Source organism: Lissotriton helveticus, chromosome 3_1, assembly GCF_964261635.1.
Source record: "Lissotriton helveticus chromosome 3_1, aLisHel1.1, whole genome shotgun sequence".
Classification (NCBI taxonomy): Eukaryota; Metazoa; Chordata; class Amphibia; order Caudata; family Salamandridae; genus Lissotriton; species Lissotriton helveticus.
In genome coordinates, this window is record NC_136061.1 from 763,267,266 (window position 1) to 763,289,405 (window position 22,140).

The window sequence follows — 22,140 nt, forward strand, 5'->3', positions numbered from 1 at the left end:
GTCCATAAACTCCTTAAAGGTCAACCCTGATAAGACCGAGGTGTTGCCAATCACCATCGCTGGGAACCCATGGAATGATCAATTCTGGCCAAGGGAACTAGGGTCACCCCCGGAACCGGCGGCCGTTGTTAAAAGCCTGGGCATCCATGTGGATGGTAAGCTGTCCATGCAGAAACAAATTACGGCTGTGGTGGGTACTTGTGTCGGCCTTCTTCGACAACTTAGGAAAGTTTCCTCGTTGTTGTCCTTTTCAACCTTGAGGCGTGCGGTCTCTGCTACAATCCTAGCTAGGCTGGACTACAGTAACTCGTTGTACATAGGGCTGCCGCAAAAACTCTTGAATAAGATGCAGGTTGTCATGAATGACACGGCAAGACTTATTTTTAAAAAGCCGAGGAACACGCATCCCCCCTCAAGCGAGAACTGCATTGGCTGCCAGTTAAGCAGAGGGTAATGTTTAAAGGGTTGTGCATTGTGCACAAAGCCCTTTATGGCAGGGCGCCAAGTTATTTGAAATCTCGCCTGACTCCCTATAGGCCAGGTAGGGCGCTACGATCTGCAGAATCTACCCTCCTCACTATCTACCCTCCTCACTCAACCACGCTGCAGACTGGCTACCGTGGGTGGTCGCGCCTTTTCCTTTATTCTCCCAGCTTTTTGGAACAAACTGCCAATGGAACTGCGGAAGGAAACCAATTTGTTGTCCTTCTGTAAGAAATTAAAAACAGTGCTCTTTCAGCAAGCGTGGGGTTGCCTGTAATTTATGACCAGCTGTTTTTCTGTACTCGTATGTGTGGATCCTGACAAAGCGCTAAGAGACCCCTGGGTTATAACGCGCTATATAAATCAAATAAATAAATAAAACCAGGAAAAAGGTGAGAGGCTAACCATGCAAAAAAGGCACCCTCAATATTAGTATTTCTAATTATCTGGTATCCTCAACATTAGCCCTTTCCCAGCCTTTGATTGGCAATGTCTTGACATGCATGGTAGCAAAAGACCCAAATTTAAGAAACCTTTACAGAAAATATACACTTTATGTACAGTGGATCTCCTGGACGTTGAGCATAAGGCACTGCAGCAAGATGTGCCAATTGCCAACTTGTTAAAGGCACCAAAATGCTGCAAGGGACTAAATACGGAAATGGCTCAAGCAAGGAGATCATTCCCCCCGCCCCCCCATTGGATCCAAAAGAACCATCAAAATCAGCTCATAATACTCACTGTTACACGACAAATGGTCCACACTATAGTGTAGGAATAGGCCTTTCCCAGAAAATTAAACTACATGCGGCTTTGATGCAATGCAACAAAACGTCATTTTTCAATGAAGCACAACTCCCGTCTGTACATTGTTGACTGATTTGATGGGTTTCTTTACAAGATTGCTCGACAATGGCCAGTAAGTGATTAGAGTAATGCAGGACTCGAGATGTAGAGCGTGATGGGGGTATGTATACAAGCATACAAGGACAGTAACTCGCAACATGAGTTGTAAAAACTGATGGAGAGATCTGGCCAGAGGGTCACTCAAGTCTGAAAAATTCTAAGATATTGAAACAAAAAAATAAGCTAAATGATCTAGAATTACTTTAATCTAACTGATATGGTAGAAAGGATTCCCATTTCAATCGCTTTGGAAATTCCAATGCAAGATAAAGGGAGGAAAAAGCTTCTAAAATTGGGTGTATTCCTACCTGCTGAACACCAACAGCAAACACTTTGAGGAACACTTCAGCAAAATCATTGTATTCCTTGGAGACGTTGCCTGGGCTTCCATAACTGTGACAGAAATACCAAAATTCAGTGTGATCCATTTGCTAAGCACAGAATCTGAACTTTTCTGGCTTTGTACTGCACAGAGAAAACAGATTAGTTACCGCTCAAAAAGTCGTGCCAAGATGTGCAATGCCCACTTTTTACATTTCCACCATGGCAGCTCTGGTCTTTCCTCTTCATCAACTTGAAGGGTTTCCTAGAAGAAATAAACATTTAAAAAGTAGTGTAAAGACATAGGATATCACTTAACTTCATAAAATAAAATTAAAAAATGTATTGCCAGCTAATTTTCCACTCACAACTTTGTTGTGAATCCTGATACTCAGGATAGAAACTGTTACAAATTCAGCTCCCACGTTATCCCACACATACATGTTCACCACATGAATCTCCTATACAGCCATCTCACGTCACACACGTCTCACGGTGACGAGTGTGTGGGGATAATTTGTACTATTTTTTATGGCACCATCTGAAATTACTGGTAGCATTTTACAAAGATTAAAATAAGAATTAATCACGCCTACATGTTGTACTCATCAAAACACATCACCCGTCAAAACAGACATCAGATAATTTCAGTAGCGCCTTCACTAAATACCAGTGTTGGGCACATACCCATGCCACCATTCTCTAGTGAAATGCGTGAAGCCTACCAGAAATAAGCCTTTAAACTTGGCAGCAAAGAGATGCACAAGGCAAGTCACTTGGCAATATCTGCTTTTGAAGCCATCTTGCCCTGGCAAGAACGCTTCTGTCACATCAGACAGAATTGACTTCTGAGGACCAATTTACATAGCAATGTTCAGTGAATTCTGTATCAGAGGAACTTCAAAGCAGTTCATATTGCACATTATGTGCCATGTAGGCATTCTGACCTTTAAAACCCACTTTGGATTACATTTGTTAAAAAACCAAACGTTTTAGAAAACAGTTTAAAATGTAACCACTCAATATGAAGAACCTGTGTTGAACAAACCTTAAGGTCATTTATTCATATGATAAGTGGCCTTCAAAGGTGAATGAAAGTCAGATTGCTGTAAACATCAAACTAGCCTGGAAATCATGTAAGAAATGAAGGACATGCAGTAGTAACAAAGGGTGAAACAAATGTTTTTTTAAAAATACAAAAATCACATCGGTGGTGAAGATGGAGGCGTACAACAAGCGCTAACAGTTTGGGGGAATACCAGTCTCCTTGCCACAATCCGCACAATGTCACAAACGCTCGGAAAGACCATGCAAAAAGGAATGAAGTTTCCAGTTTTCTACATGGTGTAAAAGAGTCACAATATGGGAGAAGATTTTGTTTAAAAAAAAAAAAAAGTACTGCCATGAAATGCCGACTGAAGCAAAGATTAAAATGGTCTCCTTAACGTTGCTGTGCCGAATTACATCTATAGGCTACATAGTAAATTCTGCAATGCAAAATTTTAAGCATACAATGCTCGTGTACAAATGGAAGGTTTCAAAGTATATCTAAGCCTTTGATAAATTAAAAATGAAGGATGATATTGTAACTGGACGAGTACTAGTTGAACACCATTTCTCCTCCAAAACAAAAAAGAACCAAACACAATTGTTGATTAATAGAAGAACAATGTTAAATTTGGATGGGAAAAGGACTAAAGCAAAGCTTATTGGATGTGCAATTTATAGAGCTTTCAACAAAAAAACACATCAAATGAATACACAAAAGGAAGCAAATTGTTACTCACAGCAGGCACATCCCTGTCGACAACAGATTTCAGGATTTCTATCCAGTCTGTCAGGTTTTGCTGATTTATCAACTCCATCGGTAGTGTATACTGAGGGAAAAATAAAGTGTTCATTTTGGCAACACAATAAACTAAAATGTAATTCTATTACCAGTATTTATGGGATGGCATTGTGAGAAACAAAGTAACAATCAATGGCTAGTTTAGAATTTGTTGGTTAAAAAAATAAAAATATTTTTTTTTAATTCTCAGCAATTTCCCGTTATCAATTAGCAACCACTTTCAGAGAACAGATTTTATTAAATAGTCTGATCAGTGCAGCTTATCAAAGCCCTCTCTGTATATGGATAATAGGGCCTTAGTATAACACTTTTACACAACAGCGTTAGTGTGCTTTCAGAACATTAAAGTGTTATCCCGGAGGAAAGAATCCAATCACAAGGCCTAGTCTTCAATTGAAAAAACTGCACACATAATAAGACTCTCTGGTTAAGTATTAACTAAAAGGAATACTTATATTGGAAATCTTAGTCACTTTTAGCATATTGCCCACCTAATAGCTGAATTTTATTTATTTATTTATTTATTCGAAGTTTTATATAGCGCGAACAAGATCTTTAGAGATATCAGAGCGCTTCACAGAAACAGGGGTAGGGGCAACAGGACTGAACAGAAATAATGGGAGCAGTATAATAGTCACTAACATAATAGGATAACAGTAATGTACAGAAAACATATCGATATACAATCAGGTAACAAGTAAAGGAGAGTAGCATAGTAGTGTCACAATCAAGTAAGAATATAGTGCCAAGAGACAATCAGGTGATCAATAATACAAAGCGATGCAGAGTCTCTGATCCAACAACTATAAAGTTCAGGAGATCTTGGCCAGAAGGATGGTTTTCACCTCTTTCTTGAAGAATGCAGTGGAGGAGATGAGCCTGGTTTCAGGAGGGAGTGCATTCCAGATCCTGGGTGCCATTCCTGAGAAGGAGCGCTTGTAAGTTTTTTCCTTCCGGAATCTACGAGGTTTCAGGAGTAGATTTTTTGTACTTCTATTGGATCTCAAACCTCCTGATATAGACAACTTTTGAGCGAGGTAGTTGGGTGCCTTGTGGTGCACGGCCGAGTGTGTCATAACGGCAATTTTTAGCTGTATTCTGGCTTCAAAAGGCAGCCATTTTAGAGAATTTAAGTCTGGGGATATATGCGAATGTTTACTTGAGCCAGTAATGAGTCTCGCGGCAGCGTTCAGGGAGGCTCTTAGGGGTGCTGTTGTGGATAGCGGGAGTCCGCTGAGGGCCACAATTCCATAGTCTATGCGAGGGATGACAAAAGCTTGTACAGCAGTTTGGAAGTCTTTGGCAGGGAGGAAGGGTTTAAGTTTCCTCAGTGTGTTGATTTGGAAATTAGCTCCTTTTGTGGCTTTGCTAACGTGCTGTTGCATGTTGAGCTTGGCGTCGAGTGTGATGCCTAGGGATTTTGCAGAACCCACGATGGTAGGTTGGACATTGAGTGCTGTTAGGTTATTGAGCCAGGTTTGGGTGGTGGTAATTTTCGCCGGAGGTGAGATGAGTAGGAACTCAGTTTTCAGAGCATTTAGTTTGAGGTGATTATCGGCCAACCAAGATTGAGTGTTACTAAGTGTGGAATTCAGAAGTTTGATATCTTCCGGGGATCGTAGCTTTAGGTAAAGTTGTGTGTCATCGGCGTACATATGGAATTGAACATTGGATGCTTGGAGCAAGGTGGCGAGCGGTTCCATGACGAGGTTGAACAGTGGGGAAGATCCTTGTGGAACACCTAGATCTGCTGGCACAGGTGTAGATAGCACATTGTCGATCTTGAACTTCTGAGACCGGTTATGAAGGAAGGAAGTAAACCATTTGAGAACAGTTCCCGATAGACCCATTCTAGTGCTTAGCAGCTCCAGTAAGTTCTCATGTTTGACCGTGTCAAATGCTGAAGAGAGGTCAAGAAGGATGAGGAGGCAGGACTCATTGCGATCAAGGATTTGGAGGGCGTCATCAATTATGTGTGTCATAGCTGTTTCCGTGCTATGTTTCGCTCGGAAGCCTGATTGATGAGGGTTGAGGAGGTCAAATTGGTCAATGTGTTTTGTTAGTTGGACACATTTTTCCAGCAGTTTGGCCAGGGTGGGGATATTGGTGATAGGGCGGTAATTGTTCAGGTCAGACGGGTCAGCTGTAGGTTTCTTGAGTATAGGCGTGACTTGCCCCACCTTGAGGGAGTCTGGGATGAGACCTTGTTGAAGGGAGCCGATGATTTTGGTCCAAAGTGGGAGGAGCAGGGGGATGAAGTCTTTTACAGCATTAGCAGGTAGGGGGTCTATGAGGTGATTAGAGGGCTTCAAGGTGCAGAGCAGTTTGTGTATTGCTTCTTCCGAGTAGGTGTCGAAGGACAACCATGATGCATTATTTTTAGGTTGAGTGTTAGACATTCTGGTGTGGCTGGAGAATCGGCTTACATCCATGATGAGGTCATTTCTTATGTTGTCGGTCTTTAGCTTAAAGAAAGCAGAGAAGGCTTCACAGTGTGGGGTGTCGCTTGTTGTGCTGTTTGATTGTAAGGGTTGTGTCTTAGTTTGAGTTTTGATTAGTTCGAACAGCTTTTTTGGCCTGTTTTTTGCTTGGTCCAGGTGGCGGCTAAAGAAGTCAGACTTTGCGCGCTTTATTTTCCTAAAGTAGGCATTTCTCTAGTTCTTAAGCGTTTTGAGATGCAGTGATGAGGGGTCAGATCTCCAGGTGCGCTCTGCCATTCGCATAGCACGCCTGTCATCATTGAGTCTGCCGTCATACCAAGGGTTAGAGATCTTGGTGGAGACTCTTCAGTTGCAATGGGGCGACTTCGTTGACTATTGAATTCATAGAGTCAAGGTAGTGATCGGTCAGTGATTGAACATCCGAGGCACCTGTAGGGGGAAGGAGGAGACTGCCGATGTGGGGAGGCAGGGTATTGGGGTTAAGATGCTTCATGTCCCTTTTCCAGGTCTTGGATTTGGTAGGTTGAGCCGGGTTAGGTTTAACTTTTTCGTTGATAAAGGTGATAATGTGGTGGTCTGACCAGTCGCAGGGTTGGATCGCCTCCAGTTGGGTAGAGTCCTCTTTGGCGATGATGAGATCGAGTATCGAGCCTTTGTCTTGTGTTGGTCTATCGCATATTTGGGTGAGGTCAAGCGCATTAAGGAAAGTTTTGAGATTATTCACCACTGCGTCTTTCTGATCGTTCCAGTGGAGATTAAAGTCACCCAGGTAGACTTGGGTGGTCTGCCGACCGGCATTGGATGTGATCGTGTCCATGAGTTGTTGAGTGAATATGAGGTTGTCACCAGGCGGGTGATAGATGAGATGTAAAGCACAAGCTTGTTTGCCCTCGCTGGTGATATCGAGGCAGAGGAGTTCACAGGAAGTAAGGGAGGGGGAGGTGGCTTTAGTAACGGAGAGGTTGCTCCTAAAAATGCATGCAATTCCCCCGCCCGTCTTGCCAGGCCTGTCCAGTCTAATGATGTGATAATTGGGGGGGACTAGTATGTCCATTATCAGTGTAGAGGCTTCAGTAAGCCACGCTTCAGTCAGAATGGCTAGGTCCAGATCCATTGTTGAGACGAGATCAGCGATGTCGGAGGAGTGTCTCTGGGCCAATCTGCAATTGAGTAGGATGCATTTGAGTTTGGGAGTGAGAAGGGTGGTCGAGCCTTCTAGAGAGAGTGGGACTTTCCTGAGGTTGTTAGGGACGGAACCTCTGTTGCCAAGGGTTGGGAGCCTCAGGGGATTTGTGAGAATTGTGGGTATGGGGATGTGTGTGATGGATATGTGTTTTACCGGATCTGGGCCATAAGAGCGAAGGAGGGAGCATAAGTCGCGGTCCGACAGTGAGTTGAGGACACGACGGGGGCGGTGGGAGTTATTGCGAGCGGGGATAGTCGGCCAGCGCGGGGGTTGTTGAAGGCGAAGGTATGTGGGGAGGGTGCGTCGTTTGTAGGGTAGTGGAATGGTGGGAGGTTGACTGGGCTGTGAGAAGAGAAGTTCTTTGATTGCGTGGAGATCTTTTTTGACTTGTAGGAGATCCTCTTTGACTTGTTGGAGGGTGGATAAAGTCAAGTCCAGAGGTGGATTGGGGATGGGGTTGGTGGTGAGAGCCGTTGGCGAGTGATTGAGTAGTGAGCTGGAAAGCGAGCAGGGTACTGAGGGGAGGGGGGGGGGGGGGGATATGCTAGCATTATTGGAGGGTTCTACGGTGATATTGAGTGGGATGGCATTCGATGTGTGGGCGAATTTGTGGGCGAGGTAGGGGGGAGGGTGGGAGGCATAGGTAGAGATGTCGATGGGAGACGGTGCCGGTGAGTTGAAGAGTGAGTGAAGGCTGAAGACAATGGGGGTGGCAGGAAGGTAGTGGGGGCTGAGAATGGGAGGGGAGAGGGGGGGGATGCTAAGGTAAGGGAGGTGGTATGTTCTGTGGGTCTAGTTGGGAGGGTGGGGATGTCGTGAGTGGGGAGGGAGAAGGATCTGCCGCGGACGGTGGTGTGTTCAGAGGCGTTCGTGGGGGGTATCGAGGATGTGGGTGTATTGAGGATGTATGGGGGGGGGGGGGAGTGTTCTCATGTGGGGACAGAGTGGGGGGGAACCAAGGGTGGGATTTGTCGTTATGCGTGTCGTTCTGGTGCTGATCTAGGTAAGAGGGGTTGTGGGTGGGAGTTATGTCAGGGGAGAGAGGAATGGGAGTGGTATGAGTGGGGATCAAAGGGATAGTGTTAGAGGGGCGGCTAGTGTATGAGGGGGAGAGATTTGTGACTGCGCTTGGGGAGTGTGGGGTGGTGACAGCAGGTGGGCGATTGACTAGGGTGCTGGGGGTAGAGGTGAGGTGCGTGTGGATCCGATGCTCAGCTATGTTAGAAGGGTTGTGGGTGGGGGCTGCGACGTCGGGAGTGATAGTGTTGGAGGAGTTATGGGTGGAGGACCGCAGCTTGGAAAGGTGCTCCTTGAACTTGGGGAACAGGTTGTCTAGTAGTTCCAGGTTCTGGTCTGTGGATTGAATTAGGACAATCCCGTTATTGTAGATAGTAATGGTGGTTCTGCCAGGGAAGAGTTGGGAAGGTGTGAGAGAGAGTTAGGCCATGAGCGGTTTTCCTGGTGGTGGAGACGGTGAGTAGGGTTAGGAACGCCTTTCTCCATTGAGCTCTGCGTTCAGGGCTCCATTGCCCGGTGAGAAGTAGGTGTCGGCAAAGGGGGTTTCAGGGTGCGACCTCAAGAAGTTGTGTTTAAAGCGTTTAGCGGCTTTTTTGGTGAGAGTGGAAGGGTAGTTGATTCTATATGTGTGCTTACCGATGAGATCCATGTTAGGATGGCTGTAACGGTGGGTGTGGGAGGAAGAACGATAATACACATATGCAAAAAAAATGATAATCAGATTCAGTTAAAAGATAACCCAGGACTCATTTCACAGTAATGTGAACTTTATTATCAGGAGCATTAAGCCCTGAAGGAATTCCAGTGGAGAAAATAGGAGTTAAACCTAGACTTCTGCCTATTGGCAAGTGTATAAGCCTCCTTGGATGAGGACCTCACAGCTGATTAAATGTAACAAGCCCTGAGTCAACTACCACTGGGGAGGACCCCTGACCCAAACAGCCTCGCATGCGAATTCCTTTAAAACTTCAAGCAGCAGTAAGATATTCACTATCCACTCTCCTATTCAACATCTTCCTGAAACCTTTAGCGACCAGCCTCAGTTTGGATATACACATGCAGGGCTTTGATTGGACAGGGTATCAGATAGGCTTGCACTGTATTCAGATGACATATTAATCTTCCTAACTGACACCTGGTAAAAGGTTCGAGAGCACTACAGATCTTTGGCGAGCCCTCCATGTTTCCGGCCAACCACTACCCTCAAAAGCTCAGATTGTCGCCAACCTTCAGGTGATCCGACAGAGGCTCAGATACCTTGGTGTGTACATCACATTAGATACAAGTCAGCTTGGGAACGCACTATCTAAACCCTTATCATTAGGCTAGCCACCAAGATGAAAATGTGGTCACGACTGCCTGTCATCACTGGGCCGGTCGGCTCTTTTCAAAATGGTATCCCTAAAGCGATTCATACACCAACCACGAAGCTACCCCTACAAGGTCTGGCACTCCCTATTCTAGAACTTGAACTCCAGGCTATGTTGCTCGTTATGAAACCACGGGTTCTCTTGCATAGCCCTTGCTAAATGCTTAAAGTCTACATACATAGGGAAGATTGGTGGGGGTGTTTGGCTCAACACTCCAACTGGCGACCGTGGTAGTGGTAAAGATATGGAAGTCTACCCTGGCACGGATGCGGTGGTGAGGCAAATGAATTTAACAGACCCCATGGGGGGGGGGGTTCTATAGTGATCACAACATTGGGAGGTATAATGGAATTGTAGGAAGGTTGATCCCTGACTATGGTTGCCCCCAACTTTTTGCCTGGTGTTTTGCTGGTTTTCTGACTTAGTTGACCTGGGGCCCTGCTATTCAGGACCCCAGGCCTACTGCTCTCTGTAAAATGGATTCCATGTACATTAGGTACATATCTAAATTGGATACTGAGTCACCTTATCAGTCCCTGTACAGTGTACCTTAGGTACCCAGGGCATAGGTGTACCCAGGGCCTACCAGGGGCTGCAGCATGTATTATGCCACCCCTGACTGGCCATCCAAATCTGACACAACTGGCTGCACGACAGCTGGGGCAAGGTGGTGTAATCACCCTTTGCTTTAGATATAGTATACCTATATCTAACCCTAAAATGGACACACAGATCACCTATCAGTCACTCCTATGGCAGGCCTTAACAATCCTGAAGGCAGAGTGCTTGGAATCGTGTGAGATGGTGCTCTGGCATGAGCTGAGCCTGCCTGCGGCTTTCGGGATCTATCCCTTAGCCGTTTCCATGATATCGCATACCATATACTCTTAAGTGCATTATAATCCTCGCGGTTATATGCCAACTCTGGTATCGCTTTATCAAAACATGTCGAGTAAGGTGTCATACGAATTGGAATACTAACCCCTCGCCAATTCTGGCGACGGGGTTAGCATTCCAACCTTCCAGAGGGACACGACATGCATGTAACCTATAACCCGGTTAAAAGTCAGACAGAGCCTTAGCATCCACAAAATGGATGCTGCCACCGAGACACAAGTCTGCCCTCCTGCTGCTGGGAGTCCTCCCAGAGCAGGAGATAAGGACAAAGGGTTTCCTGCCAGGGGCGGTGCCAGCACCGTCCCAGACAGGGTTTTGTGTATTGTAGGTAGGCAGGGCTTTAGAGGAAGGTGACTGCACGTGGCACCCCGGTGCTCACTGTGCATAGGCTGGCTGGAACCAGTTCCAGGGTCACTCCAGACCCTGTGCTGGGGAAAAGCCCGCCAAGGAAGTGGGTGTAACCACCCCCCTCCTAGTCCCACCCATAGGGCAGGACTTAGTCGCGTGCCAGCCCCTTTTTGCAGGATAAAGGTAGGAACTGGCCCCCTTCCAAATCAGATCATCTTTGAATCCTGAAACTACTTTCTGCGAAAGGAACTCAAGATTTCTCCCTAAGATTTCTCCCTTGTGACTAAGGAGTAGTCACCCTGCACCCGCAGGCACCATCTAAGAACACTGCGGTCTGCTGCAAGTCCTTCCTCCGGAATCCGACTGCCCAGCTCGACGAGAACCGGCTTCCCTGGCACCTCTGACCTCTACCCACCTCTACAGCCCAGCTGAGAACCGTGGGTGCGACGAGACCTCAAGGGACCGGCCATCTGCAAGACTGCACGACTTCTTTCCAGCAAGCCCGCCGAGTGAATTCCTGGTGAGTGCTTTGGGGTCCGAGAAGCCCCCACCCTGAGCAGCTCCAGCACCGAAGAGCAGCCCCCCAGCATCTCCACGATCTGCGTGGGGCCCTTCTGCTTTTTACTGCTCACCGCGTTGTTTGGCTACTAGCCCGCTGGCTTGTGGCCTTCCTGACGACGCCCGACGACATTTCTGCTGCTGGTCTGGTTGCTCCAGACTGGCCCTTGCTTCCCTCCATCGGAGAAGTAACCTGGACCCTCCTGGTCCACTCAAGACGCCATTTTAGGTCCACCGCGTGGGCCTTGCATTTGCCAAGACTTGTTGCCCAATCCTGGGTCCAGCGACGTCGACAGCAAGAACCTTCGTGGGACAGCTCGCACCTCCATCCTGGTCGCCGACAACGCCTCCTGGTCCGAGAGACTGCAGAGCCCAGCAGCGCCCACTCACCTGACTGCGGTGACTTCGCCCGGTGCCATCCTGGTGCCCACTTAATCACTGGCTAGTGATTCAAGAACTTGGTCCCCTCTGCTTTCAGGTTTTCTTCTTCCTTGATCCAGGCTTGGATCCATCGAACTTTTCTTCACTGGTCGCCTGCCAGCAACTTCTTCCTTCCAGGCTCCTGGTCCGGCAACGAGATCCCCGACGTCTTTTCAGACCTATGCAGCTGCAGCCCCTGGGCTAGGTAACTTCGGCACTTCGGTGTCCCAGCATAGCCTCACTATCCTAGGGTCAGGATCCACTGTCGTTTTCTTCCTACCAGGTCGGGTTCGCCCGTGAACACTAACTTTGCCTTTACTAGCCTCCATAGACTTTGTCCCGCATCCCGCGTGAGAGTGCACACTCTGCACCCGAGTCCCCTAGGTCTCCTAGTAGTAATCTAACGATTCCCTAGTCAAGTCCTAGCGATTCCAAAGCCTATTAGAACTGTTACTTACCTGCTAGTAATTCGCATTCCACTTTTAAAGTATATGGTTTTTCGTGCCCCTCGGGCATTTGTGTATAACGTGCTAACTTAAGTATTTTCGTAAGAGTTTTGTTGTGTGCCTAGCACCCTGTCCTCAAAGAGTACAGGGTTGTTGTGATTCTAATAAATACACTGTTTATTTTCATAACACTTGTGTGGCGTCCTTTCACTGGGTGTTCAAGGGGTAATGTGATGGTAAAACAGCTGGCTTAACACGCCCTCTAGAGTCTTAGCCTTAGACTGCTCGTATCCATGCTACTAGGATAGCTGGTCTATAAGGTTGACTTACAACCAATCATCAATAAGGGTTGTTTGGACTGATATATAGTGATCACTAGAATAGTGAGCACTGCACATCAGGCCAACTTCTCACAGGAATGCACTACGCTGAAAACATTTCAAACATTACTGGCTGAATACAACTTACATTGAAATCAATTAAATCGAAACCTGCAGCTCTAATGTGCTTCAACGCCATTCATCTCAGAGATGGAGGACCTCCTGAATTTAACACGCTGGAGGGTAAAAGGTTTATGGGACAAAAGGGCAATCACAAATAGACGAAGATCTATTGCTCATCAATCCATAACCAGCCTGACTCCTGCGCACTATATACTGCCTAAGAGGCAGCTGTAGGAAAAACTCACAGAAGAGGAGTGGGTGGTTACAGGGGTTACAGGGGTCAAGCTTTGTGCGTTAGGTCAAGAAGGGGGGGTAGGGGGCAGGCTCAAAGCAGCACCAAACATACACCACCAGTGGCACAGGGTGCAATTTCAGAATCTGACACCCAGTGCTTTTCAATGAAGATTCTGCTTTCAACAAACAGGCTGCAGGCGCTGCACTGGATGTTGCAGGAGACCAGCAGCGGTAAGTAGAGATGTAGGGGGTTGTAGGGGTACAGTCAGTTCAGCTCACCAAGGCCCAGGGGCTTGGGGTGCACTGGTGTCTTTAGACATCAGATTCTTCTTACCGGAGCCAATTGGTCAGGGGGAAGCCTCTGGATTAAGGCTGCAGGTGTCGTGGAGTTCAGGAGGGGTCAGCCAACGCTAGAATGGAGGTCTGGATCGCTGGGGAACCTGTTCTGGGCCGGTGGGCCACCTGGACACAGGCCATAGGCATGATGCAGAGTGATCAGAACTCGCGGTTCCAGCTGGTACCGGGGCCCTTGGTGTTGGATTCTTAGGGATAGAACTGCTGTCCTCTGGAGTTCTGGTCTTTCTGAATGCTCAGGCAGTCTTCTTAGAGTTTCTGGAAGTCGCTAGCTGCAGGACAGGCGTAGTCTTCTCGCAGGATCTTTGAAGCTGGAGATAGGCCAATAGGGCTGGGGCCAGCCAGTAGTCGCTGCATGGCGTCCTCTTAGTCCTCCTTAGGTCGCAGTTAATTAGTATCAAGGTCTGAGGGAGCTTCCTAAATACTAGATTTAGGAGACGTTTTAGGGGAGTTACAGGTAGGGTCAATGAGCACCTCACCTGGGATGACTACACCCTCTATTATACCACCCTCTGTGGGAGGGGGCATAGGCCTAGCCCCTATTGGAGGAGTCAACTCATCTTTAAGATTGATGGGACTGAAAAGTGTGCTCAACTTCGCCTCTTTCACCCGTGGGGTGGAGTTGGCAAAGGTGGCACACCTAGTCTTTTTAAGTTTTCCTGCATAAAGTGAGAGTGTAAACTGGGGGCTGCCATTGCTGCTAGCAGCAGAGGCTGGGGACTCGCATTACAAAGGCGGCAGGCCTTTGAAGCTTCCTCTTCAAGCACTATGCCCATCCTCAGGGAGATGAGACATCTCTGCCCAGGATGTGCATGGTTTCTGGTCCCAGAGTACAGATTATGTTCTCCAACCAGGGGTCCAGAAGTGTGTGTCAGGCTGCCTAACGTCACTCAGTGACCACACCAGGGTCAGTAGGTTTTCAGGGGCACCTCAGAGTATATGGTTTAATACATCACACACTGGCATCAGTGTGGATTTTTTGGAGGGGGGGGGGGGGGGGGCAGGGGATAATTTGTATTGTTTTGAAAACAAACCTGGTCAGATCAGCATTAGACATGGAAGATGACAATTCTCCGTCAATTACAGGAACGTAACATCTCATAGAGCCCGACCTCTGAAGGCACAAGCAGCTACAATACTTTGATTACTCCACAGTACCCAGCCATTTTTCCCATACCCTGCGGTACTTTTTGGGACACCCCTGTGCCTCGTACAAGGTTCTCTTGGGACGCGCACCAGTCCACTGCCTGACCCCCCCCCCCCCCCCTTCCCCTCCCCCATCGCCACTTCCCTGGCAGAGTGACGTGGGTTGTGAGGAACTTCCCACCCCAGGACTTCTGTGAGCTCCACCTAGATACCCCAGAATCGCAGGTGGGGGCATGCCCATACCATGTGGAAAAAGTCAGCCGGAGCGTGAGCACATCTCGTGCAGGATGCGTCCGGGTATAGGCCTGCCCGATTGAGGCACAGGGGTGTTAAATATGCGGCGTGTAATTATTAGTTTGATCAATCCGAGTATGGCTGAACGTCTTGGGGGCCATACGGGCATCACGCCATATCGAGTGGACCCACCCATTCTTCCCATTGGTTTCTCAGCATATCCAGTTTAGAGGGGGTGTTAACCAGTGTTCGATAAATGTGCAAAATGTCCCCTTTGCCTAAATTTCCTAGCATAGTCTGTGCCTAGGGATCCTGGTGTCATCAGTGATGTGCATGTAAAGGGCATGTCCCAAGTGCAAATATTTGTAGAACCGAGATGGGTGTAGGGAGTAACGGGTCCGAAGGTCTTGAAAGGAACGCATTAGGCCACTTGACCACACATCCAAGTTGTGAGATTCCTAGGAGATCCCATGATCTAAAACCTTGTAGCCCACTGACCGCTCGGAGCCAAGTACCCTGCAAGAAAGGGGTGCACCGAGTCAGCTTGCGTGTCCAGTGAGTATGGTGCAATGCAGCCCGCAAGGCCAACAGCACAGAGCACATTACATCTGGTAAGTAGGATGGAATGGACCCCCGTACATCAATGATTGGATTTGGAACAAACCCAGTTCGCTCAGTGTAGCCGGTAAGCTGGATCTAACCAGCCCCCGTTTTACCAGTGGTGGATGACCAGGAGGCGCCCAGCCAGGAAGTACAGATATAGAAGAGTCATCCCATATCCCTCCCCCCCCCCCCCCCATCAAAGGAGGGAATCTGACATAGGGTCAGTGCCAGGCAGGAGCAAGGTAGCCAGCAGGGCAGTACGTGTTTTAGGGTTGTCGCGAGCGTCGAAGGAGTGGAATAGACGGACACAAGATTAAGGGGAGTGTCGCCCATCGACCCACAGAGTGTCACACAGACTATCCCTGGGGGTCACGAATAACTTGTGTAAGCACGAAAGGCAGGGTGCGCTTCAGAAGGATAGTCACCCCACTGGAGCCCAGAGTGAAGCCAGAGTGCCACACTTAATCATACCCACAGCGTGCCAGGAAGGGGCAGCAGTTACCAAACAGGTGCGTCTCTTGGAGTAGAAGTACTTCTTGTTACCGGGGGGGGAGGTCAACAGATGCTCCAGCTCTCGAAGTATAGGGGGAAGGAGGGGACTGTTTTCCCTAAGTAGTTGTTTTCTGTTTTGTTTCGGCTACCACGGAACACCATGTGCCCACTCCTCAGGGGACAGAATAACTTCACTTGTTACACCCTCCTGCACAGACGCTGGTCCCCACACGCGCTCCCGACTTTCTGCATGGCCTTACATTCATGCTCCACACACCAACCGCCATGACTGATAAATCAGTCCCCAGGGCATCCCTTCATGTTCTGTCATGGAATGTTAATGGCCTCCTAGACCGGCTTATAGGCATGGCCGTCCTGAGCTATGCTCCACGCCTTGATGTAGAACCAAACAAACGCTTGGGTTAAGCTGCGTGGAGGACGTGCAGTGTCTTGGCAGAAAACAAAAAATATTAGAGCGCGAAAGTCTGCCACGGTTCATAAACCCTACAGAGGCAGGAGCACCTCACCATAGTGAGTGTGCATTTGGCCTCGTCCGGTAAGTCCTCAGAGAGTTGGAGTGCTAGAAAGGTCAGAGTCTATTCTCGGTGAGCCCCCTCAGGCCAGTGATGTGGAAGCTCTAGGTAAATAGTCAGCAGAGTGGTGACTGAGGCGGGGAAGCCCGATGGGCTCGAGGAATCAGTGAGCAGCTGTGCTCGAGAAACTGGACGCTGCTGCTTGGGACTGGCACCCTCTGCGAGGCTGCGTGAGGCACCAACTACCACGACAGTCGGTCATGGGGGACAGGTCATGCCGCTGGCAGGGGGTAGTGGGGGGGTTCCTCCGTCAGCCATGTCCATGCCGCTTGGGGAGAGTCAAAGAATTGAGTTTTGTTCTAGAAGATGACGCGGAGGCGTGTGGGGAACTGAAGTTGGTACTGTAGGCCCAGGGCACGCAGTTTCTTTTTAACATCTGTATAGGAGCGGCGGGTGTCCTGTACTTCTCTTTTATAATCAGGTAACACCATGACCATGTGATTTTGGAATTTGAGGGCGTCCTTGAGCACGCGCCTTGCGCAGAATGGTGTCCCGGTCTCTGAAGTTAAGGATTATTAGTACAATAGGGAGAGGTGGTGGTCTGTGTGCGAGGGATCGATGCTCTCTCAACCACGAACCATGCTGAAAGCATCCTTGGGCATCCATGATGGATCCTTGGTTCATCTCGACTCCCTTCGGGAAACTCCACCAGGCAGAGGTTGTTGCGGCGTGCACGATTTTCCGCATCCTCTGCGCACCGATTCAGCTCCTTGGTGTGAGCGGAGGTGAGCCACTTGTTCTTTCAGTTTTATGATATCGTCCTTCGCCATAGAAAGATGAGATTCAGCCTCTGTAATTCGTGCTGCATTGCGGAGGTCCTGTCGAAGGAGGGATATGTCCACTTTGACCTCCCAGATCTTCCCCTCAACTGATGCCTGCGAGGCGCTAATTGCCCGTAGAATAGTATTTAAGTCCCTGCCCTGAGGAAGGAGGTGCCCCGCCGCCTGCCAAGAGGGTCGTGGTCAGAGGTGGTGAACCGGTCCATCTTTGTTTGCATAGGAGCGGTTGTGGACTTAGAGGATATAGATATATATTGGAGGGTGGGATTTTGGAATTAGCGCACTACACGGTCCAGCATGCTCAGGGAAAAGGTTCCCATTAAGACGCCCACTGGAGGGCTTTAATGGAGCAATGGACTTAATGGTGCGCTGATTCAATGCCGGGGCTTACCTTCGAAAAAGGTAACGAAGACCGAAACGCGTCCGGACTGCCCACGCTGTAAATGGATTTGACCATCATCGTGTGTGCGGCTATGTCTTTCCTTCAGGAGAGAGTGTGTGCTATTTAGCGGCATGGTTCAGCCGCAAGCGACGCACCACCAGCAAAGACCACTGTGACTGTCCCGCCGAAAACAGTTTTGGGAGAACGTGAAAACGATAGGGACAGTGGTTGCCGCAGAAGACTAACTTTGGTTTTGGACTCTAGGCATCCTTGAAAATGGGAAATGCAACGGAGCGATGATGGATACAGCATTGAAATCAAACTTTTTTAAAAAACGGCAACCCACTGGAGGGTGTGATTTTGGGGTTAGCGCACTACAAGGTCCAGCATGCTCAGGGAAAAGGTTCCCATTGAGACGCCCACTGGAGGGCTTAAATGGAGCAATGGAATAGTGCTGTGATTCAATGCCGGGGCTTACCTTCGAAAAAGGTCACGAAGACCGAAACGCGCCAGGACTGCCCACGCTGTAAATAAATGGATTTGACCCTCATCATCGTGTGTGCGGCTATGTCTTTCCTTCAGGAGAGAGTGTGTGATACATACATATATATACACATACACACATTGATACACACACATACATATATACACATACATATATGTAGGACGGAACCCAATTTGATGTGAAATACTTTATTTAAATTAATGGTTCAGGATTATTATTATTTTTGGTACTTTACGTTAATTGTACATATTTATGTATATAATTACAAACATGTACTGACCATGTGCCTACTATGCTGGGTTGGTGGTCTAGATGACCATGAAAATAGTAGAGGGTACTTACACTGTTCACTGTATTTAAGTAAGGTCTAGACCTGTGGACTCTATGGTCCAGTGGAAGGCAGGAGCCGAAACGCGTAGACCGTCCATTTGATGCACTTTCTTTTTTGCACTGGTGTGTAAATAAATAACGCAAAAAACTCTGTTGCTGTGCCGTGTCTTTGGTCTACTAAACGTAGGAAGAAGAAGCTGTGGCAATACATATATACACATACATATATACACACATACACACATATACCTTAAACTCCTTGACGGAGGTTAAAGTATGTAAAACACAGGTAGTGATAACCCTGCTCCGTCCATACGGCACACTGCTACCTTTCCTTCTCCCCTCCTAGATGGTAAAGCATGTTTAGGTGCGTCTACTTGTATCATAAAGTGCTCTGCAGGAGAATAGCATTCTCCTTATCAGCAATTATAGGGCAGAGAGTCTCACATTGTGGGAGTGTAATGCCTCGCCTTTGGGTCACTTGCTTCCTGAAAAAAAAGACCATGGGGAACATGCTGGCAGCAAAACTGAAGATTAGTGCAAGAGACATGGTGGCAAATGCAACAGAAAAATTTAAGTTGAAAGGTCACTACCTGAACAAGTGCATAGTAGATTTTGAAGATCTGCTTCTGGATGAGGACAGACTGATCAGATTGGTCAGGAAGAAGTTGGACAAAGCGATCTTTCAGCATTGGTAAGAAGTGCTGCATGGCTGCTATCAAAGGACTTCGCTCATCTGGCTTCTTATACCTTTGTTCCAAGACATCAATGTAATGTTAGATTCAATTGTTTTAACTATATTAACATCTTTTTACCAAAATACAAAAGTGGAGATTTAACCGCGCCCAGTGCTGTGACCTTTAGGACACTACCACATGTTGACACTCAACAAGAAAGAATTATTCCGTAGCATTTTGTAAGACTTAAAAAATAAATGAGTAACATACAAGCAAAAAAAAAGTCTACAAATAATGCGACAGTTTAAAAAAAAATGTTTAACTTCCTAAAACCAACTCTTACAGCAGGAGGGGATATAGCTATGAGGGGGTTTAGGGGGGTTTACAGGAGGGCACGAGACAGACAACACTACAGAAAAAAAAGTTTAAAATAGAATCTCTCCATGCATGCACCAACACACCTTAACACCTCAAAAGTCAAATTGACAGTGGCAGTTAAATGATTGTAAGCTGTCTAATTAGACAAGAAGCCCTCATTCTGCAACACTGCCTGCCTAAGAAATTCATTTAACCAATGTACATTCATCATACCCTGATCAAAAGCATGGTTGAACTAAGTATTGGATACTTTTTGAATCCAGACCACCACAAACTTCATTAAAAACAAGCATTGGCATAGCCAACAGGTCTCGCTTTTAGGACCTTAAAAGTATTTAGTTATGCAGCACAATATCCTTACTGCAACATTAACTGTTGCATGGCTAAACACTTATAAGGTCCCAAAGGCGAGACATATTGGCAATGCCAATGACTTCAAAATCTAAAATACTCGCTGGTGCGATATTTAGAACGACAAACTAAACCAATTTTGTGGCACATATTGGAAACAAAATGGTGCAAGATTTCCAAAAAGAAAACATGTTAAGTGTTAGCAAGCTGGACACTGACAGTCAGCAAGTATCATTTGTTACACAAATCCAGACTCAAAAACATGCCATGGGCTAACCCCGCTGCAAACCTACCCTAGCCCCTCCCATGTACATGAAACCGGAAACACAGGACAGACAGGAGAGCTAATAACAGAGTGGGGCGATTTAAACATGTGTCCTTTAAATCATCAGATGTTCAAATGCAAGCTTAGGGCACTATTTGGGACAGTGAACATTTCAGGCAATAAACACAAGAGGCAGCGTGCAAAGGGACGGCCATGTTGGAAGCGTGCAGTGGTAGTTGCTGCTACTGCGGTCTGTCTTTATGAGTGAACATTTACAGCTTAACAGCTGCAGTCAAAGCTTTGGAAGGAATCTTGAAAAACCGTGCTGCGAGCGTGGCATGTTTTCTCAAAGCCTGGCGGGTGTGCTGCGATAAGTCGATTGAAGTTTGTTGTAAAGCACAGAGGGCCTAGCCCGGGCCAGCCACATGGCTCTAACACAGTGCGAGCCTCCTCTCAACATCCTGTGCATGAACGTGCTCGAGTGACATTCTGTGACACAGAGGGGCTTAAAGGTGAAAATATGTACAAGGCTCACATAATTAAAAAAAACTATCTGATAATGAAAAACACGTCTTTGGATGCGGAGGGGGAGTAGATTCTACACAGGGAAAGCAGTTTAATGTGGCGAAATTGTAAAACAAAAATACAAGCAAATTGGTCATGTATATTCCTGTCTATTATTAACTGTGTCGGACACTTGTCATTATGCATGGGGGAACAGTACTACGCGTGGGACTCTGCAAAGTGCATAGCTATCAAGTAAAATAAGGGATGTTTCATGAATCCATGAAAATTAATATGAATTGCTCAAATCATAGGTGCAAATCTAGGATGCGAATATATGCTGCAAAAATTCACAATTTTATCAAGGGAAACTTTGTAAAGCAGACACCAGGCATTTTATGGCTAACAGTGAAAGAGGTCGAAAGTGAAAGCGCAAGCGATTGTAACAAGAAGCGCGAGCAACAAGCCCGGGAGTTGTGTGCGCACGGAAAAAGAAAACCCGCAAGTGGTGGGCGTGAAAGAAGGAGAGGCAAAGCGGGCATTGGAGAGGCGGAGCGAGGCGGGCACGCTTGTGCGTGTAACTGCAAACTGGCGGCCGGCAAAAGCCTTTGGTAGCACTTTAAAAACCAGCTTACTAAATGTCTCGCAGAGCAGCGCATGCTATCGCTCAGCGAGATCTAAAAATGATAAAAATGATATTCATCTCTTGTACCACACAATATATTTCTTACAAAAATGTTAAACTTATCGGCACATAATTCCACTTTTAGATTACAAAACTAGAATAGGACCAATTTCTCTCAGTTTGCAAGTTCATCCACTTAGCAGCCATACCAGACAAATTCTAACCATCTGGAACATTTAAAAGCTAACTGGGCATCAACACGCAAACAAGGACGTTAGTATAGCAATGTCTTAACATGGCCCAAGAAAACAATTCCCATTAATCTCTTAATCAACTGTGGAAGACTGAATACCCCAAATAAAAAATCTAAACCTGGTCACTTGGATGCATACTAATTTTATTGTCAGAGGAATGCAAACTACATCTCAATTGTGCGCTTTACAAATGTGGATTATTATAATATCTAGTTTATTATCTTCCTTGATGGGCACCACCATAAGTGGTCCTGTGTACCACCAAGAAAGGTGCTAGGTCGATTTGGTAATTTGTTTCTTACTCAACAGCAGGCAGTAAAATAGTCTCTTTGGAATGCATACCCGTACACAGGGTATTACAATAATCTAATTTAGCTCCTAATTCAACTAGCCCTCTATACAAAACTGGTCATGGAATGAGGCAGACTAACTTATTAGAACAGCTCGGTTATGCTTATTAAAAGAAAGCGAGGGGGGGCGGGGGGCACAGTTTCATCCCCCTGAACAGTCTGGAAATACATGAAACAGTACTGGTGCCATGGTCAAACCTTTATCCTCCCTGGGGGACCTCAATTTCCACAACAGACAGGAATACAAACCCATAGCTGTTTCAATTCAGGGATGAGCAAAAAACTAAGCTGAGCAGTCTTGACCATAATAAAACAAGACTGCAGTTAAAAACGGTGACAGATCCTGTTCAGTCACCCAGTTATACTACTAATGTTTAGAACATATTTAACAGGTGACTG

At 46.9% G+C, this 22,140-nt stretch overlaps 1 protein-coding gene across 1 annotated transcript in view; it reads right to left on the reverse strand.

Moving 5' to 3' along the window:
* IPO7 (importin 7) overlaps positions 1-22,140 on the reverse strand; it is a 392,711-nt gene that overhangs the window by 329,342 nt on the left and 41,229 nt on the right. The window contains exons 5-8 of the mRNA XM_078680964.1: positions 18,931-19,087; positions 3,498-3,587; positions 1,881-1,975; positions 1,698-1,782 (exon numbers count right to left, since the gene is read on the reverse strand). Coding sequence (XP_078537090.1) covers positions 1,698-1,782; positions 1,881-1,975; positions 3,498-3,587; positions 18,931-19,087 — 427 coding nt within the window. The remainder of the gene's footprint in view (positions 1-1,697; positions 1,783-1,880; positions 1,976-3,497; positions 3,588-18,930; positions 19,088-22,140) is intronic.